Genomic DNA, 26906 nt, shown 5'->3' with positions numbered 1-26906 from the left:
TCAAGCTGCTTGCCTATCTTTTAGCAGGACCAGAATTCCTGCTAACTTTCAGCCCTTCCACAAAAATATCCAGTGAGTAATGACCATCATGAGTTCAGAGCTTCTTTCTAGACAGGAGACTCAAAGGCAGCCCTATCCCACCGCCTTTAAACTCTTCCACGGAGGGTGCAAGGAAGCTGAGGTCAAGGGCACCAGGACTCCCGGTTTTCCATCCCCCTATTTCCCTCACCTGTTGAACTCAGGCTGTTTCCCTGAGCAAGGCTATTTTAGTGCCAGAAACTCATGTGAAATAGGAGACAATGGGGAAGAAAGTCAGTGAGGTCAGTCGGACTTAATCAGGGATGTCAGCTCATGGCAGGTGACAGCTAAACTGACTCCCGGCAGATACAATTTCGTATATAATTTGATTTCTTATTGCACACATCTTCCCCATTCCAAACTTTTATCCCTCTCCAGTTAATGTGATTGAAAAAAAAAAAAATGTAGGTGAAACTAGGAGGAAAACCCTCACAAATATGTGAATCCCACCTGGCTCTGGCTCAGTGTGGAGCCACAGTGGACCCAGGAATGGAGGTCTAAAGGCAACATTTTCTTTCACTGGTTAAGAATGGTTGATAGGACTTCCCTGGTGGCGCAGTGGTTAAGAATCTGCCTGCCAGTGCAGGGGACACGGGTTCGATCCCTGGTCCGGGAAGATCCCACATGCCGCGGAGCAACTAAGCCCGTGCGCCACAACTACTGAAGCCCGCGCGCCTAGAGCCCGTGCTCTGCAACAAGAGAAGCCACCGCAATGAGAAGCCCGCACACCACAACAAAAGGTAGCCCCTGCTTGCCGCAACTAGAGAAAAGCCTGCGCACAACAATGAAGACCCAATGCAGTCAAAAAAACCAAAACAAATAATTAATTTAAAATAAAACAAAATTCTTAAAAAAAAAAAAACGGTTGATAGAGAGGGGCTTTCTGCTGCCAGAACTCTCATGATCTAAGCCGCCTTCCTAAGCACTGCTTCGCCCTCAGCCACCTACCCAACCCAAGACCTGTACTAACCAAGTTCTGAGGAGGGAGCACCATCATTCCCTGGTGATGGACTGTTTCCTGGGGTGGCCGTTGAGTTTGGGAGGATGGAAATGGTCTGTGTTCACGGAGCGGGGAGGGAAACAGAAAAAGAGATGCCAGCCCCTGCAGGAAACACTGTTAATATGTTCATGGAAGCAAAGGGGAAGAGGTGTGGTTTATAATCGAGCCTCTCTAGAGGTGTGGAATGCATTTGCACAGTTTTCGGTGTCCTTGCAAATGTCACCCAGAGAGATTGCTCACCTTCAAAGAATGATTGATACTTCTCTTACTTTAACAAATGAGAAATGTCCGTGACAGAAAGGAACCCCTGTGACAAGCCAGGTTTTCTCATTAGCAGTGAAACATGGATAATTATTCACTGGGAACATACACAGTGGGAATTCACGTTAGATTCCTTCTTTTGACTCTTGCTGCTGGCAAGCCTCAGAGGCCACTGTGTACACACAGACATGCACATAAATATGTACATAAAAGCACAGGGGCCTGCACTCCATGTGTGCTGAGGGGATACCAATTCTGAGTACAAAGAAAGTTTTTAAGAAGCTATGTGTTCAGTTAAAAGCACTGAAAGATTTGTGATGAAAAAGGCAGATGACCTGCAATTTTGGTCATTCACTTTAGTTATAATTAGTTTACTTTGGTCTTTACTTTCCCTTTCCTATTGAAAGTAGACTTTCCTAAGAGCATTTTCTTTTTTCTTTTTTCTTTTTTTTTTTTTTTGGGCTGTGTTGGGTCTTCGTTGCTGCACATGGGCTTCCTCTAGTTGCGGTTAGCAGGGGCTACTCTTCGTTGCGGTGCACAGGCTTCTCGTTGCGGTGCGCAGGCTTCTCATTGCTGTGGCTTCTCTTGTTGCAGAGCACGGGCTCTAGGTGCGCAGGCCGCAGTAGTCGTGGCACGCAGGCTCAGCAGTTGTGGTACATGGGCTCAGTAGTTGTGGCTTGCGGGCTCTAGAGTGCAAGCTCATTAGTTGTGGTGAATGGGCTTAGTTGCTCCTCAGCATGTGGGATCTTCCCGGACCAGGGATCGAACCCGTGTCCCCTGCACTGGCAGGAGGATTCTTAACCACTGCGCCACCAGGGAAGCCCCCTAAGAGCATTTTCAATCCAAGATGAGTAGTCACATATATTCTCTGTGGTCAGTTTCCAGATGTGAGGGGAAATACAATAACCTATCTAGCAGATGGAGGCTGCCTCAGTAAGGAAAGAATATTTAGGATTGTCATAGTTAGGATATACATTCAGCAACGTACAGCAAAGACCCAAAATAACAGTCAACAAGAGAGGAATATATTCCTGTCTTACATAGAAGTCCAGAAAAAGACATTCCAGGCATGGTATGGCAAACTACCATGTCACCTAGGGACCCAGGCAAAAAATGTTTTAAACTCCTGCTGCTCTGCCATCCTGGAGTATTGCCCTCATCCACCTAAGCCAGATGGTTTGCTCCACATACACGTTCTCAGTGGCATGATGGAGGAAGGGGGAAGAAAGGCAAGTTCTTTTCTTTGAAAGCCATGTCCCAGGAGGTATACATATCACTTTCCCTCTCATGTCACTGAATGGAATCACATGGCCCACACCTTATTTCAAGGGGTGATGGGAAATGTCTCTATTCCAGGCAGCTATGTACCTACGTAAAAATCAGGGGTTCATGTACACTAAGAAGGAGAGGGCAGATATGAGGGGATAACTAGCAGTTTCTGCCATACAAAGCAACCACACTAAAGTTGTTGCAGTCAAGGGTGACACAAGTATCAATACAAGGGAAAGTGATCTCTGACTTCAACAGAGCTAAATGAATGAAGGTGAACCTACCAGCATGAATTTTTTTTATTGAAGTATAGTTGATTTACAATGTTGTGTTAATTACTGCTGTACAGCAAAGTGATTCAGTTATATCTGTATCTATATATCTATATATACATTTTTTTTTATATATTCTTTTCCATTATGGTTTATCATAGGATATTGAATATAGTTCTCTGTGCTATACAGTAGGACCTTGTTGTTTATCCATTCCATATATAATAGCTTACATCTGCTCACCCCAACCTCCCACTCCATCCCTCCCCCAACCCTCTCCCCCTTGGCAACCACCAGCCTGTTCTCTATATCTGTGATTGTTTCTGTTTCATAGCTAGGTTAATTTGTGTCATATTTTAGATTCCACATATAAGTGATATCATATGGTATTTGTCTTTCTCTTTCTGACTTCACTTAGTATGGTAATCTCTAGTTGCATCCATGTTGCTGCAAATGGCAATTTCATTCTTTTTCATGGCTGAGTAGTGTTCCATTATATATATGTACCACATCTTCTTTATCCATTCATCTGTCGATGGACATTTAGGTTGTTTCCATGTCTCGGCTATTGTGAATAGTGCTGCTATGAACATAGGGGTGCATGTATCTTTTTGAATTATAGTTTTGTCTGGATATGTGGCCAGGAGTGGGATTGCTAGATCAATGGTAATTCTATTTTTAGCTTTCTGAGGAACCTCCATACTGTTTTCCACAGTGACTGCACCAACTTACATTCCTACCAACCGTGTAAGAGGGTTCCCCTTTCTCCACATCCTCTCCAGCATTTGTTATTTGTAGACTTTTTAATAATGGCCATTCTGACCAGTGTGAGGTGGTACCTCATTGTAGTTTTGATTTGCATTCTCTAATAATTAGCATTGTTGAGCATCTTTTCATGTGCCTATTGGCCATCTGAAATGTCTATTTGGGTCTTCTGACCATTTTTGGATAGGGTTGTTTGTTTTCTCGTTGTTGAGTTGTATGAGCTGTTTATATATTTTGGAAATTAAGGCCTTGTTGGACACATCTTTTGCAAATATTTTCTCCCATTCCGTAGGTTGTCTTTTCATTTTGTTTATGGTTTCCTTTGCTGTGCAAAAGATTGTAAGTTTGATTAGGTACCATTTGTTTATTTTTGTTTTTATTTCTACTGCCTTGGGAGACTGACCTAAGAAAACATTTGCACAATTTATGTCAGAGAATGTTTTGCCTATGTTCTCTTCTAGGAGTTTTATGGTGTCATGTCTTATGTTTAAGTCTTTAAGTCATTTTGAGTTTATTTTTGTGTATGGTGAGAGGGTGTGTTCTAACTTCATTGATTTACACGTGGCTGTCCAACTTTCCCAACAGCACTTGCTAAAGAGACTGGGTTTTTTTTCCTGTTGTATATTCTTGCCTCCTTTGTTGAAGATTAATCGACCATAGGTGTGTGGGTATATTTCTGAGCTCTCTATTCTGTTCCATTGATCCATCTGTCTGTTTTTGTGCCAATACCATGCTGTTTTGATTACTGTACTTTGCAGTATTGTCTGAAGTCTGGGAGGGTTATGCTTCCTGCTTTGTTCTTTTGCTTCAGGATTGCTTTAGCGATTCTACCAGCAGGAATTTTTAAGTTGGGCAGGTTGTAAAATATTTGAGGAAACATCTGTAAATGGCAGGCTGGAACAGCAATTTTTTAAAACTTGTTAAAATTTTAAAGAAGAAGCATAAAGCTGAATAAACAGAATATGTGAAAAGCAATTTTTTTGGACACTGAGCCATTTCTGATGATCAATAATTTCATGTTTTTTCCCTTTTTTATTATGGGTAATTTCACATATATGCAAAGTAAACAGAGCAGCATAAAGAACCCCGTGCGCTCATCACCCAGCTTGAAAAATCAACTTCCTGCCATTCCTATTTTATTTGTACTTCCACCTACTTCCCACCCCCATTCCTACTCAATTATTCTTTTAGGTAAAATTTACAATTATTAAAATGCACAAATTTTAGCCAGATAATTTTGGCAGATATACCCATGTAACCACATCCTTGGCTAACATATGTTTGACCACTTGATTTTTTTTCTCAGTCTTTTTCTCTCTTTGCTTCAGTCTGGATAATTTCTATTACTACATCTTTAATTATCACAAATCTTTTTTCTATAGTATTTAATCTTCTATTAATCCTATCTAGTGAATTTTTCATTCCATAAAATGTTTTGTTTTTAGAAGTGCATTTGATTCTTTTTATAACTTCCACTTTCTTACTATGTACATGTTTTCCTTTAAATATTTAACTTATTTTTAATACCCTGTTTTAATATCCTTGTCTACTAATTCCGTCATCCCTGTCATTTCTAGATATGTTTCCACTGACTGATTTTTGTCTTTGTTATGGGTCACATTTTCCTGCTTCTTGACTTAACATGTAATATTTGACTGAAAGCTAAACAATGTAAATTTTATATCATTAAGTGTTTGGATTTTATTGTCTTCTTCTAGTGATTGTTGGATTTTCTTCTCTTAAGCAGTTAAGTTATTCACAGTTTAATTCGATCTTTTTGAAGTTTGTTCTTAAGTTTGATTAGAGCAGGTCTATAGTAGCCTTTACCCTAGGGCTCCTCAGGGGTCTCTATTGAGTTCCTCTGATGATGAACAAGGATGTTGCACTCTGGCTGGTCAGAACTTGAAGCCCTTCTGGCCCTACTTGAGCTTTGGGAAATAGTAAACTCACAGCTCCCTGACTGATCTTTGGTCAATCTTGTAGAGTTTCACTCAATGCATGTACACCTTCATTTGGGCAAAGACTCAAGAGGAATTTATGCATATTCCTGGGGCCCTTTTTCTACATAACACCCTCATTTCCAGAATTCTGCTCAGCTTCCGGCTGCCTCAACCTCACTGAACTCTGTTCTTTGTCTCATTAATTAGTCCAGACTGTCATGCTCTGCTTGGGATAGTCTTCTGATGTGGGTTAAATTGTGTCCCCCCCAAAGGTTGCTGAAATCTCTCATCCTCAGTACCTGTGAATGTGACCTTATTGGGAAACAGAGTCTTTGCAGATGATCAAGTTAAGATGAGGTCATTAGGATGGGCCCTAATCTCATTTACTGGTGTCATTATAAAAAGGAGAAAATTGGACACAGAGATAGGCATGCACTCAAGGAAGAACTCCACATGAACATGAAAGCAGAGATTTGAGTGATGCATCTACAAGCCAAGGAACACCAAAGATTGCCAGGAAACCACTAGAAGCTAGGATAGATAAAACAGACTGTCCCTCACAGCCCTCAGAAGGAGCTAACACCGTTGACACTTTGATCTCAAACTTCTAGACTCCAGAACTGTGAGACAATAAATTTTTGTCATTTAAGTCAACCAGTCTGTGGTACTTTGTTCTGGCAACCCTAGGAAACTAATATATCCTCCCTACTTTGCAGCTCAGAATGTACCTCCAGGCACGAAGGCAGAGAATTCACCGGGCTCACCTAATCTATTTCTCTTCTTTCAGGGATCACAGCCCTCTACTGTCTGTTATCTAATTCTGAAAACAGCCATTTCATACATTTCTGTCCAGTTTTCTAGTTATTTATGGCAAGAGAGTAAACCCAGTCCTTATTACTCCCTCATGGCTTTCAAGATTTTTTTTTAATCTGCTAATTTCATCACTTTGAGTATGATGTTCCTAGGTGGTTTGTTAACCTTATTGAAACTTTATGGTTTTCTCAAAATTTGGGAGATTTGATAGTTTTATTGCTTCTACTGTGTTTCTGTCTAATTTTCTTCTTTCCATATTGGGCTCCAGTTACACATATATTAAACTTTTTCCCACAGGTCCATGGAGCTCTGTTTATTTTCCTTCCATCTTTTTTCCCTCTGTTCTTCACACTGGATAATTTCTGCTGAACTGTCTTCAACTTCATTGACCCTTTCTCCTGTCATCTCCAATTTTCTGTTAGGCCCATCTAGTGAATTTTTCATTTCATTTTTTGCACATTTCAGCTCTAGAATTTGTTTTCATAGTTTCTACTTCTCTAGTGAGATACTCCATCTTTTCATTTATTATGAGTAGACTTTCCTCTAACTCCTTAAACATATTTATATAGCTGCTTTAAAATCACTGTCCATTCATTACAACACTTGCATCATCTCAGGACTGGTTTCTGTTGACTGCTGTTTCTATTAAGTATGGATCACATTTTTTTCTTATCTAGTGTTTCTTAATTGTATTGGGTTGGCAAAAAAAGTGCCTTCGGTTTTTAAGTAAAAACAGAAGACACAGTTTTCATTTTCACCAAGAACTTTATTGAACAACATATTCACCCTTCTGTTCCACTACCTTTTGCCGTTTTTCAAGCAACTTCATAATTCCATCTTCCCAAAACTTTTTATCTTTTTGAGCAAAGAACTGTTCCAGGTGCCTTTTACAGTCTTCCAGGGAATTGAAATTTTTTTCCATTAAGAGAATTTTGTAAAGACCTAAATAAATCGAAATCTGAAGGTGCAATGTCTGGTGAATGTGGTGGATTAATCAGAACTTCCCAGCCAAGCTGTAACAGTTTTTGCCTGGTCAGCAAAGAAACATGCGGTCTTGCATTATCCTGATGGAAGACTGTGTGTTTTCTGTTGACTAATTCTGGACGCTTTTCATCGAGTGCTGCTTTTGGTCTAACTGGGAGCAGTACTTGTTGGAATTAATTGTTTGGTTTTCCGGAAGAAGCTCATAATAGAGAACTCCCTTCCAATCCCACCATATACACAACATCACCTTCTTTGGATGAAGACTGGCCTTTGGTATGGTTGGTGGTGGTTCATTTCGCTTGCCCCACAATCTCTTCCATTCCACATTATTGTACAGTATCCACTTTTCATTGCCCATCACAATTTGTTTTAAAAATGGAACGTTTTCATTACGTTTCAGCAGAGAATCGCATGCGGAAATACAGTCAAGAAGGTTTTTTTCCGCTTAATTTACGTGGAACCAAGACATCAAAGCAATTAACATAACCAAGCTGGTGCAAATGATTTTCAGTGCTTGATTTGGATATTTTGAGTGTGTCGGCTATCTCCCTCATGGTATAAAACTGATTGTTCTCAATTCATGTCTCGATTTGATCACTGTCAAATTCAACTGGTCCACCCAACTGTGGAGCATCGTCCAGCAAGAAATCTCCAGCACGAAACTTCACAAACCACTTTTGACATGTTCAATCAGTCGCAGCACCTTCTCCATATACTGCACAATCTTTTTTGCGTTTCAGTTGCATTTTTACCTTTCTTGAAATAATAAAGCAAAATATACCGAAAATGTTGCTTTTTTTCTTCTATCTTCAATATTAAAATGGCTATGCAAAAATTCACCAATTTTGATGAGACTTTTTTAAAATGCACGCTAATATGACAGCTGTCACATACAATCTAACAAATTTGTTTTGAATGAAGTTAAAGACAACGAAGTGCTACTAGAGCCATCTAATGGGAAAAAACAATTGAACATTTTGGCCAACCCAGTATAATGAAAATTATAGATGATATACTGGAGAGACTTTGGATTCTGTTATGTTCCTATGAAGAGTGTTTGGTTTTGTTCTAAAAGGCAGTTAATTTGGCTGGACTCAAGTTCCAACCTCTGTCTTCCCTGCAGTGGGCACCGACTGAATTCTCCACTCTATTGTCAGCTTCTAGCTGCTGCTCTTTTGCTGGGTTCCTCTGGGGTCTGCTAAAAAGAATTTGGACAGGACTTATACAGATTTTAAGGTTTATCTAAAAGGATTTACCCCCTTAACTTTCCAGCTATTCTAACAGCCCCCAGACACTGTCCTCTGACATCTCAAGACAATGAAGCTATACATTTTCCAGCAATCTGGGCCATCTGGGGATTGAGGAATTTCCTCAGGCAAAAAGCCACTAGGTAGCAAATCACACCTGTTGCAGTTCCTGGGTTTCTAGGATGGACTCCCCTTCTGTTTCTGCCATTGCTTTTGGTCACTCTTCAGTGCTTTCCAGGAGTTGTTTCATGTATTTTGTTGTTGTTGTTGCTGTTGTTTAAATTTTAAGACTAGTCCAAACTAGTTATTCACCATTACTGGATGCTAGAATCCCTAGTCAAGTTGTTTTGAGAGTTTTCTGGCCAAGATCTGCTCTGTTCCTGTTTTGCAACATTTAAAGCATTCTCATTCACCCTCTTCTTTAATCCTTTATCTTCTTAATAACACAGTTGTTGGTACATTTCTAAAGATTCAAGACCCAGAGGTAAATTCTCTCTTAAATAAAGAAATATGTGAACATAGCATTGAGTGGTATGTTCTGATTATACAGAACACTTTTATTTCCAATTCCGCTAACTTGAAATTTCTGATCATTCAAACGTGAGTTGGAATGAAGTTTACCTTTATATTACCTGGGCAAAGTGGGTGGAGGGTGGTTGTGGAAAGAATATGTTTGGTTAGTTATTTTCATGTAAAAAAAAAATGAAACCACTCATTCATTCCACAAATTCTTATATAAATCAGTTATTTGCTAACAACCTGTTTGTTTAATCCCTTTCCTTTCTGGAGTCCCATGACATCACATGGTCTCAATTTTTCTCCTATCCCACAGACCCCTTTAATACCTCCTATTTCTTCTTCAATCACTGAATGTTAGAGTTCTCCCACTGTCTTGTCCTGAGACCTGACCTCTTTTCATTGAAGACTCCTTCCACAAATCCATGAGACTGGTTCCCAAAATCTGTCTCCAGTTCTTACTGCTGACTAACTTCCATTTTCATCTTTATAATCTCAATGGATTTTTCCATCCTTTGGTTCTGTCACAACCTTTAAAGTCAATATGCTTAAAACTAAACTTATTCATCTCTAGGGGTAGAAATAAGGAATAGCTTCTCTTCCTGATTTACCTACTTCTGTTAACAATCCCACTAGTGTTCCAGTCTCTTTAGCTTCTCTTCTTTGTCTCTACCCCCATCCTCCTCATATCCTGTCAGAGCTACTTTTGCAAATATGTCTTATTTCTTGTCACCTCTGAACTGATATCCTAGCTTCTCCTTTCTCTCAAGCCAGTGCATCTTGGAAAGAACCACCTTAATGATTCTTCTAAAGCCAACCTAGATCACCCCCTGGTCTTCAGAAACCTGCAGGGGCTCCCAAAAGACCAGATTCTGGCCTTCAAGATCCTCCCCATTGTATCTCTCACCCACCATGCCAGCATCATCTATGTCCTCCATGTTCCAGTCAAGTCAACCAGTCATTTCTCAAAGACACATCACCAGTTTTTTCATCTTTTCACCTTTGCTCATACTGTATCTTCTAGACTGCCCTCTTCTACTATCCCTGGTCTCTGCTTATCTTAATCCTAAATAACCTCCATATATAACTTCTCTTCCAGGAGCCCTTCATTGGCACAGTTCAATTTCACTACATATCGACCTAAACAATATAGATTGACTAAGTCTACTTTGCCCTATCTGGGAAGAAGAGGGGTGAGAATGATGAGTTTGAGATGCTGCTTAGAAAACCTTGGAACCTAAAAGCACCTTAAAAATCATCTAATTCACTGGTTACCAATAAAAGAATCTTCTTATGCAGAAACCTGATATGTAATTCTGCTATGAGTGAAATGGGGATGGAGACCCCAAAGCCCCATCTATGCAGATTCCCTATCAAGGTTCCCCACCCTCCTCCCCCATACCTCTGCAAAACCTTAGGGCCCCAAGGAACATCAATTTGAAAAGTATTGATTAAATCAAAAGCTCTCATTTATAGATTAGAAAACAGAAGCCAAAGAGCCCTATCAAAATCTAGAGCTCTCCTTGAGAGTCATGTATCTGTGTAACTGCATTTGAAAGTAACAAAACTGCTTTTCCTTTAAAAGCTTTCTACAAAACAGTTCTTCACCCTGATAGGTTTCAGAGAGGCATTACTATGAAGGCAGCCTCTCAAAGACTCAAAGTCTTAGTCACTGCTACTCAAGAGTCTTTCTCAAATTGAGTTTCAGGAACTCCACATCCATGGCAGCCCTCATGCCTCACTAGGATCACCAAGCTAGAAGACCCTGGAAATATATCCAAGATGCAAGACCCAGATGGGCTAAGAGAGGTATCCTGGCTGTTCACTCTGGCCTCGGATTCCAGGAAAGAGGAAGGATTTTGAATGTAATTGTTATGTAAATGTACTACTTATTTAGCTGACTAAGATTTCTGGATCCTAGATAAGTAACTTTATCAGCCATAGAAAATAGCCTGTGGCTGCTACCACTCCTTTTCCTGCCTAAATAGTCTCTCAGAAAATCAGTCCTAATGGAGTTGGGAAAAAAAAGACTAGAGCTAAATATGAGAGATTCTCTGGCCAAGTATCTCCTGTTTCCTTGGGAATAGCAAGGTTCTTATTTTTCAATTTGGAATCTAGTCAGCCTCACTGCGCTCTATCCACACCGACCAAACAAAAGGATTCGTGGAGCCAGCATCTCAACAGCATATGGCACCTCTTTTTCTTTAAAGCAGATGTGATAGGAAGACATATATCTGTCTGTTTCAGTGAGTCTGAAAAGCTGTACTTGTTTCAAGCTTCACTTTTGAAATCATGCTATTTGCCTAAACAAACGTACAGCTTTCCTGCCTCTTGTTAGAAAATGAAACCCACGTCTGACTCCGGACAACATTTTTGGACTGGAGGGAGTGGGTACTGCTGGTCTCTGGAGGTCCCCAGTGGACTGATTTCTATACACCTCTCCCCAAGGCCGTTCTCACACCCACTTCATAACAGGAGTACAGTGACACCACCATGGACCTCATGGCATATAGATGCCTAGATGCCACCAGAAGCATGTGGGGAGCCTGCTCCTTCGGAGTACCTGAGTGAGAAGATCCAGGTCAGGCGAGAGCTGGGTCAGTACACAGGTAGAAACTCCACCCTACTGGAAGCCTTGGATCCATGGCTCAAGGAGCTCTGGAAGCCCCTACTCCCTAAATGTATCAGTTAGCTACCTCACCCCACCCCTGAAAAAAAAAAAGAGGTTCTGCATTAAAATAAACGCAAGACTCAGTGGCTAAAACATCAATCATTTATTCTTACTGCTCTTACTTAGTTCAGCTGATCTAAACTGGGTTTGGCTGGAGTGACTTGACTGTTCTCCACATTTCTCTCATCCTCCCCTTGAGATCATCAGGCCACTCCAGGCATGTTCTTCTTCAGTGATGGCAAAGGCATAAGAGCACAAGCAAAAACTCACCAGGTCTCTTGAGGTCTAGGATTGAAATTGGTACCCAGTGCAGCTTTTGCCTCATTTCTTTTATTATGGCAAAATATACATAACATGAAACTTACTATTTTAACCATTTTTAAGTGTACAGTTCAGTGGCATTAATTACATTCTCATTGTTGTACAACTTCACAGTATCCATGTCCAGAACATATCCATGTTTCATCCCAAACTGAAACTCATACCATTAAATAATAATAATACTCCATTCCCTCCTTCCCTCAGCCCCTGGTAATTACTATTCCATTTTCTGTTTCTACAAATTTGACTACTCTAGGTATCTCATATAAGGGGAATCATATAATATTTGTCCTTCTGTGTCTGGCTTCCTTCACTTAAATTAATGTTTTCAAGTTTAATCCATGTTGTCACATGTATCAGAATTTTATTGCCTATTTAAGGCTGAATAATAGTCATCATATATATTTATCACATTTGGTTTATCCATTCATCTATTGATGGACCTCTGGGTTGTTTCCACCTTTTGGCTATCGTGAATAATGCTGCCGTAAACATTGGTGTACAAATATCTATTCAAGTCCTGCTTTCAGATCTTTTGGGTATATAGCCAGAAGTGGAGTTGCTGAATCATACGGTAATTCTAATGTTTAATCTTCTTTTAGGGACCTCAATATTGTTTTCCACAGTTGCTGCACCATTTTACATTTCACCAACAATACACAAGTGTTATAATTTTCCCACGTCTTCACCAACTCTAGTTAATTTTTTTTCTTTTTTTAAATAATAGCCATCCTAATGGATATAAAGTGGTATCTCATTGGTTCTGATTTGCATTTCTATTAACAATTAGTGATGTGGAACATCTTTTCCTGTGCTTATTAATCATGTGCATATCTTTGAGAAATGTCTATTCAAGTGTTTTGCTCATTTTTTAAATTGGTTGGTGGTTTTTGTTGTTGAGTTGTAGGAATTTTTCTATATTCTGGATATTAATCTCTTATCAGATCTATGATTTGTAAATATTTTCTCCCATTGTATGGGCTGCCTTTTCACTCTGTTGTTAGTGTCCTTTGATACACAAAAGCTTTTAATTTTGATGATGTCCAGTATATCTATTTTTTTTTCTTTTGTTACCTGTGCTTTTAGTGTCATATCCAAGAAATCATTGCCAAATCCAATATTATGAAACTTTTCCCCTGCGTTTTCTTCTGAGAGTTTTATACTATTAACTCTTATGTTTAGGTCCTTAATCTATTTTGAGTTAATTTTTGTATATGGTTTAATATAAGGATCCAACATCATTCTTTGCATGTAGAAATCCAGTTTTCCCAGTACCATCTGTTGAAAAGACTATCCTTTCCACATTGAATGGTCTTGGCACCCGTGTTGAAAATTGACCATACACATAAGAGCTTATTTCTGGGTTCTCTATCTATTCCATTGGTCTATATGTCTGTCTTTATTTCAGTTCCACACTGTTTTGATTACTGTAACTTTGTAATAAGTTTTGAAACCAGGAAGTATGAGACCTCTAACTTTGCTGTTCTTTTTCAAGATTGTTTTGGCTATTCGGGGTCCCTTGAGATTCCATATGAATTTTAAGATGAATTTTTCTACTTATGCAAAAACAATTTTTTTAAGTCATTGGGATTTTGAGAGGGATTGAATTGGGTTTGCTTTGGGGAGTACTGACACCTTAACAAAATTGTCTTCCAACTCATGAACATGAGATATCTTTTCATTCATTTATGTTTTTAATTTCTTTTTTTAGCAATGTTTTATAGTTTTCAGTGTACAAGTCTTTTGCCTCCTTGGTTTAGTTTATTCTTAAGTATTTTATTCTTTCTGATACTTATGTAAATGGAATTGTTTTCTTAATTTCCTTTTCAGATTGTTCATTGTTAGTGTTTGTTAGTGGCCAGAGTAGTCACATGGCCAAACCTAAAGTAAGGAGGTGGGGAAGTAAAACCCACCCATCATGGCAGGGTCCTGTAAAGTTACATGGCAGAGTGCGTCCACATGGCGAGAAGTGAAAAATTGGATCCTATAACATGATATTCCATGCTGAAATTTTGAGGGTCAACTTTAGCATTGCTTTTCCAGGACCCTTCTTCAAAGTAGTCTGTTCCCACCTCTTCAACCTACACAACCACAGTGAAAATGCAAAAAGCCAAGGGAATGAAGGGAGTAAGCAGACGAAGGAGGTATCAAGAGGCCTAAGTAAATTGTTGGCGTCTAACCAGACAAGCAGTAGGTATGGGGGAAAGAACACAAGACAGTGAGTCAGATAGAAGATCTGCCCCTTGATCTTGGGAAGGTCTCTTAACATCTCTGGGCCTCAGTTTTCTCCTCTGGCAGTAAGCTAGATCATCTCTTAAAGACCTTTCCTGTGTGTTAACGCTGCCATACTATAAAAATTCTACCGGTGCTGCCCCCAGAACACAGAACAAGTCAACGTTAGAAAATCCATTCTCTGTACAGATCCATAGGCACACACATCCATGCAGGTGACCATCTGTGTGTCTCACTGATCTCATCTTCTGCCTTACATCTCAGTTTTATTAGTGTGCTTTTTTGCATCCCATACCAGCTGGGATCTCCTTGCAAGAGAGAAGATAGTCTTAACTAGCTTTACTGTCCCCAGAACACTAGGCACCAAATAGATATTTTTTAACTGAACTGAGAGAAAACCTCCACTATCTTTCATTTTGAATGATTTATCTTGCATTTTAAACCTCCAAATAAATCTCCTCTGGAAGCTAAGTTTCTGGGGTCACAACAGCAAATTCAACAAGTACGAATTTAGAGGTAACGAGTTTTCTCTCACAACTGCAATCAGTTTATTTTACTAATTCTATGCTACAAAGGCTTGAGTAGACATCATATCTCAGTTTAATATTTTGGAATTTTAATGCATCAAAATAGGCTCAATGACTATGTAATAAGTATAACGTTGTACATGTCCAACGCAGGCTTGGTTGTCAGAAGAGCTGTCAGAAGGCCAAGGTTCTTGACCTATAGAGAAATGAGATCAGTGTTTAAAATTGTTTTCCTAGTCTCTGTTGAAAATTTTTGGCTTGAAAATCACATAAAGAGTAAAATGGAGGCAGACGTTAGACATTTACCAATTAAAGTTTGATTCCTAACTATTACGATATAGTACATGGGGGTTTTTTTTCCCCCACTCATTGCGTTTGAAGAAGTGATTTCTTTCAGTATAAAACTGGCATAGGAACTAATTAACTTCAGAAAATGTCCAATGAGTAAATCTTAATTGCTTCATTTTTTTAAAGTTATTACAGGGACATAGACAAAAATAGGTGCTTTGTGTTCCCCAGGAATTTTTACTTTAATTGAATGAGTAACAGTCACCCTCCAAGCATCCAGAGAATAAAAACATCTCCCATTTGCTTGGGAATGGGAAACATAAGAAAAATGCCATGGGGAAGCCACATCAAATGTATGGCCTCAAAACCCACGGAAACAAACAGCTCAACAGGAATGTGTACTTATTGGCTTTATCCTTAAGTACCTTATCCTTACTTCTCCTCACCTCTCCTTCTAGGCTGCCCCATCAAAGGCCACCCTACTCCCAATATCACCTGGTTCCATGGTGACCAGCCAGTTGCCAATACCACAGGACTGACGCATCATATCTTGGCAGCTGGACGGATTCTCCAGGTTGCAAATCTTAGTGGCGGGTCTCAAGGGGAATTCAGCTGCCTTGCTCAGAATGAGGCAGGAATGCTCGTACAGAAGGCCTCTTTAGTGATCCAAGGTAAGAAACCCTTCAGGCGTTGGGTGCCAGGCTTGTTTCTTGAAGAAGAGAGTCTACTTGGAAATGTAATTCTCCAGCAGAACAAAGTGATTTCTGATCTCCAGTGGTTCTCAGAACGTGAAAATGGAAGCCCAACCGTGTTGCCATATGGTGAGGCTCTTCAGAAGGGCCACCCACCCCCATCTCAGCAGAAGCTGGAAAAGTCAGTGCTGCTTTCATAGATGCGCCCTTCTGCTCATCATGTTACTGCTGCTCGGGACCAAGGAGATTTCGCCATATAGCAAAGCAACTGTGTTTCCTTTCTGCTGGTTTAACTAGTAAAGAGCACACACACACACTCGCAAAGTTGCCTATTAAGAAAATGCAAGTTTTCTCTGTTGAGCTGGTTTAAAATTACCTCTTGATGTGAACTACGTGGTTACTGCCCGCCTCGGAGAACCAGGGCTGGTGCCAGGACCGCTGATCATCCAGAAGAGGCTCCAGCTGCAGTCACACGCCAAGTGCTTTCCTGGCACCTTCTCTGTGGCCTGTCCGTGTGGCTCATGCATTCACCTTCCAGGCACCTGGGCACGTCAGAGAGCCCTTGGGTGGGGCCTGGCATTCATGGCCCCAAGAAAGGGTTGTGAATGAGCCCAAAACAGTGGGAAAGGAGCCCAAACTGGCCTTGTTATAGAAACTACGTGGGGCTTTTGAGTTTTCCGTAGACTGGTTCTACCTGTGGCCTATGTGTGATACTTGTAGGGAAAGCAAAATTCTACTGCATGTCTCCTAAAGTGGAGGTTTCCGTGGGAAGGGACAGAGTTCATCCCAGAATAGCACATAACGGGGGAGATTTTCCTGAGCGTAGGTTTTCCCCTTAAACATCCTCCGCCACCATCTCACTTTCTAGACAGGAAAGTCAATGTTGCGTTTTCTTGCCAGCCAGGCGCTCTCTGCTGAAAACCAGAAGGCAGTGCCTATCTGCAAGATTTGTAGCACACAAATCTTCTGAGTGCAAATAAGCACTCAAAATTTACCAGCCCAGTTAGTTTTAACAGCTTTCCTACCAGTTGAGTCCCAGACCCCCAAATAGAAAATCCAAAGAAATGGCCTTTCTGACCGACGTCATCATCTCCGTAAGTGCGCCTCTCTGGATAGGCTGTTTTTCTGTAACGTATACAAAGTCCAACTCCAGTATAGACTTTTAAATATGATTGTTAAGTACCTCTGATATTTTTATATCTCTTTGTTGAAAACTAAAGTCACTTTCTGGGAAACTAATGGAAGGAAAGAGTACTTTAGGAAGTAGGTTTAAAAATACGAGAGCTACAGCCACTGATGAAGTTCTATGTGCCAGGCACTGGGCTAGGCCCTGCACTTTCTTTATATCCAGTCCTCGCAGTAGCATGACAAGATAAGGGCTACTGTACCCACTTTATGGATGAGCCAACGGAGGCCCCTGGAGACCACGTGACTTGCCTAGATCGGTGGGGAATGGAGCCTGCCGCAGGGCAGGGCCTCATTCCTAACAGCATATCATTCCCACCACACCCCACCCCGCCACTCTGAAGGAATAACATGAGCATTGATGCTATCTTCTTTTCACCTCTGGTCCTCCTTCTGTGATAGATTACTGGTGGTCTGTGGACAGACTGGCGACCTGCTCAGCCTCCTGCGGTAACAGGGGTGTTCAGCAGCCCCGCCTGAGGTGTCTCCTGAACAGCACGGAGGTCAACCCCACTCACTGCGCAGGGAAGGTGCGCCCTGCTGTGCAGCCCATCGCCTGCAACCGGAGAGACTGCCCTTCCCGGTGAGTGCGCCGGAGGCTGGCTCAGGCCGCCCACTCCCAAGGATGGGCCTGGACTTTTAGCCAAGTTCATGGCCAGCCCTTGTCTAGCACTGAGAGAGCTACATTAAGTGCAGGTGAGGGGCCCTGACGTCCTTTCCTGGAGGCCCCGGGCCCGCCAGCCTCTCCACTGCACAGAAAACATCCCTCAGGATGAGTCTCCTCCCTTGGCTGTTTCTTCCCTCACTGTTCAGCCGGCTAAAGGCTGCCCAGGCTTCCCAAGGGCCTGACAGGGTCTGTTCAGGGGCCAGGAGCATCCCAGGCCCTGGCAAGAGAGAGCTCCCACACTGCAGTAAGAAGCGGGCTCTTTGGTTGGTTTGTAAGAAAAGAAACGTGTTTGCAGTTGAAGCGTTTAGGGGATAGTGACTACTGGCCTATACCCCAACTCCTCCCCTTTCTTCTAGCTGTAAATACCTGTGCTCATCAGTGCTCCAATTTAGTTAAGGAAATATTATCCTCTCTTCTACAAAGGGTTGCATCCTGCTAAAGCTGACATAAATTTCCATTTCCCATAGTTGCTTCAACTTTGGGTTTACAGTTGACCCTTGAACAATGCAGTGGTCAGGGGCGCCGACCCCGAGCAGTCAGAAATCCACCTATAACTTGATAGTCGGCACTCCATATCTGCAATTTCACAACAACGGATGGTGTAGTACTGTAGTAGGTATTTTGTGAAAGAGATCCGAGTATAAGTGGATCTGTGCAGTTCATACCCGGGGTTGTTCAAGGGCCAACTGTACATTCTCTGCATTTGGGTCCCTTATATAGCTCAGAATGACACCCACAGTCTCTGCCTCTTCCCTCTGCCTTGAGCTTTGAGCAGCTGTGAGTCCCACCGAGCAGTACCCTTCCCCTGCCACCCAGTGTCAGGCAGCAGCTAAAGGGATACTGGGTGGGCTTGGAGTTGGCACCAGCATGGCGCCCAGAGCCCGGGGAGACTTGGCTGGGTCCTGAAATGCCCCTTTACTACCTATCTGTGGGACGTTCATCCACTACTTAGGCAACTGCTTTGTGTTTTGCCAGCTGAGTCATAAGAAGCAGCTGAAACCAGGAGAGCCTCAATGAAATATGAAACACACTCCTTAGTATCAGCAGTTTGACTTGCTGACGGGAAGGTTTCCACAGGAATGATTAATGTCCTTTTATACCCTTCCTGAACTGTAACATAGCCCGTACCTCTCCTTTCTCAAAGCCCCCACCCCAACTCCTGAAAAATTGCTGAAATGGATATCTGGAAATAAAAGTTGATTGAAAGGCAGGCCTGACATTCACCAGGGATACGAGAGGCTGGAAGACTGCCCTTGCCAAGCTGTGTGAAATGAAGAAGAGGTCTTGGACATGCCAGGGACTTTTTGATTTGCTGTGGTGATGGTCAGAGTCCATCAGCCTTATTTACTTCTGCAGATGAAACAATGGCTGGGTCTGCTTGGGTTTCAGTGCCCCCCAGAGGCATTAAAACACCATCTGCCTGTTTCCTAAGTGGCTCTGCTCCTGCGGGGTGGAAATCTGCACGCAGTCATCTCTCTCCAGGGCTAATGGAGCAGAGGAGTTCCACCAAATTAAATAAGTCACAGATCCAGATTCAGGAGGAATTTGCTCCCCGTCCCTGCTACTTACCTCTCCTGAAAGCCAGATGTGGCGCCACTGGATTAGGAAGTGGCCACAGGCTCACCTTTGCTTGGTTTCCCCACCAGGCTGCCTGGGCACGTCAGCCCCCTTCTTTGCATACAAACAAGTGTGGCCCTCGTAGGCTTTCTGAATAACACTGCGAAGTCCCGCTTTGACCCAGGTAGCTGTTTCAGCCACTTCATTTAGATAAATTTTTTTCTCAGGCAGTAACACAAAATGTTTTCTCTAGATGGAATTAAATGGCTGGAAAGCACCAAATTTTTTTCTCATTCTTTTCCCCAAACTGCACCCCCTTCCCCTCTTCTTTGAGAATTAGCCCAGGGTACAAACATCCAAAGAGAACCCCTCCACATCTGTATAGAGACCAAGGATTTCACAGTGTTTCCCAGCTTACAGCTTGGCTTTATGAGGAAAGCCATTTGTCCCAGTCCTGGTCAGTCTCGCTTCTGAGGGCCCGAATTGCAGTTAGAAGCTAACATCCTGAGAACAACTACTGTCACCACGTACGCAGCCCTCTAGGAGGTGTAAGACCTGTGGACGGTGACTCATGGGCGTGGGAACTGCTCCAGAGAGCCGGAAGGAACTTCGTAGGTTTCTGAGGGATTAAACAAAATCAAATGAGACGTGGGTTAAGGCGAGGTAGAAAACACAGTGAGTACGAGCAGACAGAACTTGGCTTAACCGAGACCCAGACCGCCTCCAGGGTCAGGGGGCGAGCCAGGTTTGGATCTGACTTCCCTGGGAAACTGTCCCTTCTCTGCCCCACACTTGGATGCCATGAGGAAGTACCAGAACTGCAATGCAGCGTAACCAGCTAAAGGACTGTCTTCCCAGAATGTGTCATCCGCAAGCTCACGGCTTTTGGGGCCAATGTTAAGAAAAGGCAACTGATCTTCAGAAAACTCTTTCACATTGCGCCTTTTTAGTCAATTTCCAAAGGGTATTTGTTTCCTGTGGCTGCCATAGCAAATTACCACAAACATCGTTGCTTAAAACAAGAGAAATCTATTCTCCTACAGTTGTGGAGGCCAGAAGTCCAAAATCAAGGTGTCAGCAGGGCTGTACCCCCTCCAGAGGCTCTGGGAGAGAATCAGTTCCCTCGGCCCTTGCAGCTTCTGGAGGCTCCTGGTGTCCCTTGGCTTGTGGCCACATCACTCCAACCTCTGCCTCTGTGGTCACACTGTCTCCTTTTCTATGTCAAATCTCCCTCTGCCTTTCTCTTATAAGGGTACGTGATGGTATTTAATGCCTACCCAGATAATGCAGGACAATCTCATCTCAAAATCTTTAACTATATCTGTAAACACCCTTTGTCCAAATAAGGTAGCATTCACAAGTTCCAGGGATTTGATATAGATATCTCGGCGGGGAGGGGGGTGGATTTTCAGCGTACCACCCCAAGCATATACTGTGAAAAGAGACATGGCCCTGCAATTAGCTGCTGTGTGGTGAGAAGAGGAAGATGCACGGGGCTCCTTTTCTGAGAGTGTATGACATCGTCCCTCTCCTCAAGGCTTGACCCTTTGCCCTGACTCTTCTTCCTCTCTCCAGGTGGATGGTGACCTCCTGGTCCGCCTGTACCCGGAGCTGTGGGGGAGGTGTCCAGACCCGCCGGGTGACCTGCCAGAAGCTAAAAGCCTCTGGGATCTCCACTCCTGTGTCCAATGACATGTGCACACAGCTTGCCAAACGGCCAGTCGACACCCAGGCCTGTAACCAACAGCTGTGTGTGGAGTGGGCCTTCTCCAGCTGGGGCCAGGTGAGAGGGCTTTTTTATTTTTATTTTTATTTTTTATTGAAGTAGAGTTGATTTACAATGTTTCAGATGTACAGCAAAGTGAATCAGTTGTGCATATATATATCTTCTTTTTCAGATTCTTTTCTATTATAGGTTACTACAAGATATTGAGTTGAGTTCCCTGTGCTATACAGTAGGTCCCTGTCATTTATCTTTCATATATATAGTAGTCTGTATCTGTTAATTCCAAATTTATCCCTCCCCCTTCTTTACCCTTTGGTAGCCATAAGTTTGTTTTTCAAGTCTGTGAGTCTGTTTCTGTTTTATAAATAAGTTCATTTCTATCATTTTTTTAGATCCCACATATAAGCGATATCATATGATATTTGTCTCCTTCTGACTTACTTCACTTAGTATGATAATCTCTAGCTGCATCCATGTTGCTGCAAATGGCATTATTTCGTTCTTTTTTATGGCTCAGTAGTATTCCATTGTATATATGCACCACATTTTCTTTATCCATTCATCTCTCAATGGACATTAGGGTTGTTTCCATGTCTTGGCTATTGTGAATAGTGCTGCAGTGAACATTGGGGTGCATGTGTCTTTTGGGGTTTTTTAAAATTAATTTTTATTGGAGTATAGTTGATTTACAATGTTTTGTCAGTTTCTGCTATACAGCAAAGTGAATCAGCTACACATATACATATATCCATTCTTTTTTAGATTCTTTTCCCATATAGCTCATTACATAGTATTGAGTAGAGTTCCCTATGCTATACAGTAGGTTCTTATTAGTTATCTATTTTATATATAGTAGCGTCTATATGTCAATCCCAATCTCCCAATCTATCCCTCCCCCTCCTTCCCTCCTGGTAACCACAAGTTTGTTTTCCACATCTGTGACGCCATTTCTGTTCTGCATACAAGTTCATTTATACCATTCTTTTAGATTCCACAAATAAGCGGTATCATATGATATTTGTCTTTCTCTGTCTTACTTCACTCAGTATGACAATCTCTAGGTCCATCCACATTGCTGCAAATGGCATTATTTCCTTCTTTTTTATGGCTGAGTAATATTCCATTGTATATATGTACCACATCTTCTTTATCCATTCATCCGTTGATGGACATCTAGGTTGCATCCGTGTCCTGGCTGTTGTAAATAGTGCTGCAGTGAACATTGGGGTGCATGTATGGTTTTCTCTGGATATGTGCCCAGGACTGGGATTGCTAGATCATATTGTAGCTCTATTTTTAGTTTTTTAGGAACCTCCATACTGTTCCCCATAGTGGCTGTAGCAATTTACATTCCCACCAACAGTGTAAGAGGGTTCCCTTTTCTCCACACCCTCTCCAGCATTTGTTACTTGTAGACTTTTTAATGATGGCCATTCTGACTGGTGTGAGGTGGTACCTCACTGTAGTTTTTATTTGCATTTCTCTAATATTTAGCAATGTTGAGCATCTTTTCATGTGCCTATTGGCCATCCATATTTCTTCTTTGGAGAGAGGTCTGTTTAGGTCTTCTGCCCATTTTTTGGATTGGGCTGTTGGTTTTTTGTTGTTGAGTTGTATGAGCTGTTTGTATATTTTGGAAATTAAGCCCTTGTTGGTCGCAGCATTTGTGAATATTTTCTCCCATTCTGTAGGTTTTCTTTTCATCTTGTTTATGGTTTACTTTGCTGTGCAAAAGCTTGTGAGTTTGATTAGGTCCCATTTGTTTATTTTTGTATTTATTTCTATTGCCTTGGGAGACGGAACTAAGAAAACATTTGTACAATTTATGTCAGAGAATGTTTTGCCTATGTTCTCTTCTAGGAATTTTATGGTATCGTGTCTTATGTTTTAAGTCTTTAAGCCATTTTGAGTTTGTTTTTGTGTATGGTGAGAGGGTGTGTTTTAACTCCATCCATTTACATGCAGCTGTCCAACTTTCCCAACACCACTTGCAGAAAGAGGCTGTCTTTTTCCCGTTTTATATTCTTGCCTCCTTTGTCGAAGATTAATTGACCTTAGGTGTGTGGGCTTATTTCTGGGCTCTCTGTTCTGTTCCGTTGATCCATATGTCTGTTTTTGTGCCAATACCATGCTGTTTTGATTACTGTAGCTTTGTAGTATTGTCTGAAGTCTGGGAGGGTTTTGCCTCCTGCTTTGTTCTTTTTCTTCAGGATTGCCTTGGCAATTCTAGGTCTTTTATGGTACCATGTAAATTTTAGGATTATTTGTTCTAGTTCTGTGAAACATGTCATGAGTAATTTGATATGGATCTCATTAAATCTGTAGATTGCTTTGGGCAGTATGGCCATTTTAACAATATTAATTCTTCCAATCCAAGAGCATGGGATAGCTTTCCATTTCTTTGAGTCATCTTTAATTTCCTTTATTAATGTTTTATAGGTCTCAGCGAATAAGTCTTTCACCTCCTTGGTGAGGTTTATTCCTAAGTATTTTCTTTTGGGGGTTGCAATTTTAAAAGGTATTGTTTCTTTTACATTCCCTTTCTGATATTTTGTTGTTGGTGTAAAGAAATGCAACAGATTTCTGTATGTTAATCTTGTATCGGGCTACCTTGCTGAATTTTTCTAGTAGTTTTTGTGTGGAGTCTTTAGGGTTTTCTGTATATAGTATCATATCATCTGCATATAATGACAGTTTTAGCTCTTCCCTTCCAATTTGGATACATTTTTAAGATTTTTTTGATGTGGACCATTTTTAAAGTCTTTATTGAATTTTGTTACAATATTGCTTCTGTTTTATGTTTCGGTTCTTTGGCCACGAGGCACGTGGGATCTTAGCTTCCTGACCAGGGATCAAACCCACACCCACTGCATTGGAAGGTGAAGTCTTAACCACTGGACTGCCAGGGAAGTCCCCCCAATTTGGATACCTTTTATTTCTTTTTCTTGTCTGATTGCTGTGCCTAGGACTTCCAATACTATGTTGAATAGAAGAAGTGAGAGTGGGCATCCTTGTCTTGTTCCAGATTTTAGCAGGAAGGCTTTCAGCTTTTCACCATTGAGTATTATATTGTCTGTGGGTTTGTCATAAATAGCTTTTATTATCTGGAGATATGTTCCCTCTATACCCACTTTGGTAAGAGTTTTTTTTTTTTAAATGAATGGATGTTGAATTTTGTCAAATGCTTTTTCTGCATCTATTGAGATGATCATGTGTTTTTTGTCTTTTGTTTATGTGGTGTTATCACATTCATTGATTTCATATGCTGAACCATCCTTGTGAACTTGGGACGAATCCCACTTGGTCATGGTGTTACGATATTTTTTATGTGTTGCTGGATTCAGTTTGCTAATATTTTGTTGAGAATTTTTGCATCTATATTCATCAGATCTTGGCCTGTAATTATCCTTTTTGGTGGTGTCTTTGCTAGACATTGGTCTTTTAAAGAAATTTCTCCAGTGACTCTAAGTCAATTGCTCAGGAGAGGGATCTAAACATGGGCATGTTTTAGAAGCTACCCAAGTGATTCTAATATGCAATCAGGGTAGAGAACCATTGTTCCAGGCCAAGAAGAGTTGAAGCCTAGCTGCTACCAGCAACTCCTTTCTCAATTCCCTGCTGGAGGTTAACCAAAAAAGTCCCAGGTTAGCTCAAGAGAGAGCAGAAATGGGGGCTCAGCTGGATGGAGGGAGGAACCACAGTGACTCTCCATTTGGAGAGGAAATTTTATGTTTTAGTTATAACTTAAAAGAAAGACCAACACAAACTGAAGGTTCTTCATCAGGAAGAGCAAACCTGAGCAGTGACACACACCAGGCCATGACAGAAGCAGCCAAGGGCTGTGCGGTGCTGTCATCATTTCTGAGCCAGGTCATCGTTTCTGGGCCAGGTGGGACTGAGCACAAGTCAGGAACTCCCATTTGTAATTAGAGGCCTAGGTTTTGCCCAGTGCAGGTAGATAGGGCCTCTATTTAGACAAAGCAGAGGTGTCCTATTCATCATCTGACTCCTTCTCTGTTTTAGAATGTTGTTGGCACCAAAAAAGAAAAAAATCTGGTGTGGTCCTTGAGGGAAATGATATAATTGTATATAATCTGTTTTTCCTAAAGTCTGGCTTCAAAACTTACTGGAGACCTACTGAGCATCTAAGAGCTGCCTGCCAGGACTGATAATCAGCTGGTACCTACCAACTATGTGGGAACAACTGTTGGGGTTTGTCAGAGGCCCGTGCTTATTGGTAGGATAACTGTTTTGACTGGTCGGGCATAATTTCCGAATGGTCAGTATCTGAAACATACCATTAAGCTTGGCCTGCGAGGACATGCCAAAGCAACCACACAGCTCCGAATTCTTTGTGTAACTCTACGAAATAGTGTGACCGAATGCTTGGGGGCAGTTAGCAACTTGAACTTATTGGGACTGGTATCTACACATTACTGCATTCATGTTCCCTCATCCCAACCCTGAAGTGTGTTCTTTGGAAAACAATCACTTGGAACATCCTATTAAGTTAATACACTGTGGTCATCTCTAATGAAGACGAAATGTTATTTGGGGGAAAATGTGGCCACAGAATTCATTTGCAACTTATAAGCCATTTGTGTCCCAGGTGAGCCTGGGAATAATGCTCAACACTGGCAAATCAATATGCTCAGCCGGAGGCTCCTTTTTGGGGCCTCTACCAACCCCCCTTACTTCCAGTGACCTAATACATGTGCTTCTTAATCAAAGAGGCATGAGCTCCCCCTTGCTCCCATGCCTGGGGGATATCATCTTTCTTTTACCTGGAAAAACCCACTTCTGATAGCTCTCATTCCACCCAAGGCACCTCTGCTTCTAGGCCCTCAAGGCTTATTGGCAGTTTGTGAAATTACAATTGGGAACAGATCTGGCTACACATGGGAGATGTTTCTGCATTGTATCACTGAGGTCACTCAAGGGCATATACGTGCACACTGATCATGCTGAGTGATTATTTTTCCTAAAAGACAGAAAAATAGGTCGTTCCCCCTTCCTTCCTCTCTAACACTCTTCACCCCCTTCTTCTTTCTTCTAGAACCGTCTAGGCAAATTTCTCTCAAGCTTTAATGTGAATCACCTATGGATCTTGTTTAAAATGCAAATTCTCATCTAGTAAGTCTGGAATAGAGCTTTGGATGCTGAATTTTTTTTAATGGAAGTATAGTTGATTTAGTTTCAGGTGTACAGCAAAGTGATTCAGTTATACATATTTTTCAGATTATTTTCCTTTATAGGTCATTACAAAATATTGAGTATAGTTCCCTGTGCTATACAGTAAGTCCTTGTTGGTTATCTATTTTATATATAGTATGTGTTTATGTTAATCTCAAACTCCTAATTTATCCCTGCCCCCCCCTTTCCCCTTTGGTAACCATAAGTTTCTTTTCTATGTCTGTGGGTCTATTTCTGTTGTGTATATAAGTTCATTTGTATAATTTTTTTTAGATTCCACATATAAGCAACATCATATGATATTTGTTGTTCTCTGTCTGGCTTACTTCACTCAGTATGACAACCTCTGGGTCCCTCCATGTTGCGGCAAATGGCAGTATTTCCTTCTTTTTTTTTTTTATTTTTATTTTAAACATCTTTATTGAAGTATAATTGCTTCACAATGGTGTGTTAGTTTCTGCTTTATAACAAAGTGAATCAGCTACACATATACACATGTTCCCATATCTCCTCCCTCCTGCATCTCCCTCCCTCCCACCCTCCCCATCCCACCCCCCCAGGCGGTCACAAAGCACTGAGCTGATCTCCCTGTGCTATGCGGCTGCTTCCCACTAGCTATCTATTTTACATTTGGTAGTGTATATATATGTTATTTCCTTCTTTTTTATGGCTAAGTAGGATTCCATTGATAAATATACCACA

At 41.4% G+C, this 26906-nt stretch overlaps 1 protein-coding gene and 1 long non-coding RNA gene across 4 annotated transcripts in view; one reads left to right on the top strand and one right to left on the bottom strand.

Moving 5' to 3' along the window:
• ADAMTSL1 (ADAMTS like 1) overlaps positions 1 to 26906 on the top strand; it is a 755395-nt gene that overhangs the window by 699455 nt on the left and 29034 nt on the right. For all 3 annotated transcript variants that reach the window (XM_059924671.1, XM_059924670.1, XM_059924669.1), the window contains 3 exons: positions 15643 to 15855; positions 17464 to 17644; positions 20861 to 21068. In XM_059924671.1, coding sequence (XP_059780654.1) covers positions 15643 to 15855; positions 17464 to 17644; positions 20861 to 21068 — 602 coding nt within the window. The remainder of the gene's footprint in view (positions 1 to 15642; positions 15856 to 17463; positions 17645 to 20860; positions 21069 to 26906) is intronic.
• Positions 14969 to 26906, bottom strand: part of LOC132367047 (uncharacterized) — a 57815-nt gene continuing 45877 nt past the window's right edge. The window contains exons 4-5 of the long non-coding RNA XR_009503654.1: positions 19704 to 19904; positions 14969 to 15092 (exon numbers count right to left, since the gene is read on the bottom strand). This is a non-coding gene — a long non-coding RNA (uncharacterized LOC132367047). The remainder of the gene's footprint in view (positions 15093 to 19703; positions 19905 to 26906) is intronic.

The sequence above is a fragment of the Balaenoptera ricei genome, chromosome 6 (assembly GCF_028023285.1).
Source record: "Balaenoptera ricei isolate mBalRic1 chromosome 6, mBalRic1.hap2, whole genome shotgun sequence".
NCBI lineage: Eukaryota > Metazoa > Chordata > Mammalia > Artiodactyla > Balaenopteridae > Balaenoptera > Balaenoptera ricei.
Note: the sequence above shows the minus strand (reverse complement) of the source record. Positions and strands in the feature narration are given on the sequence as shown.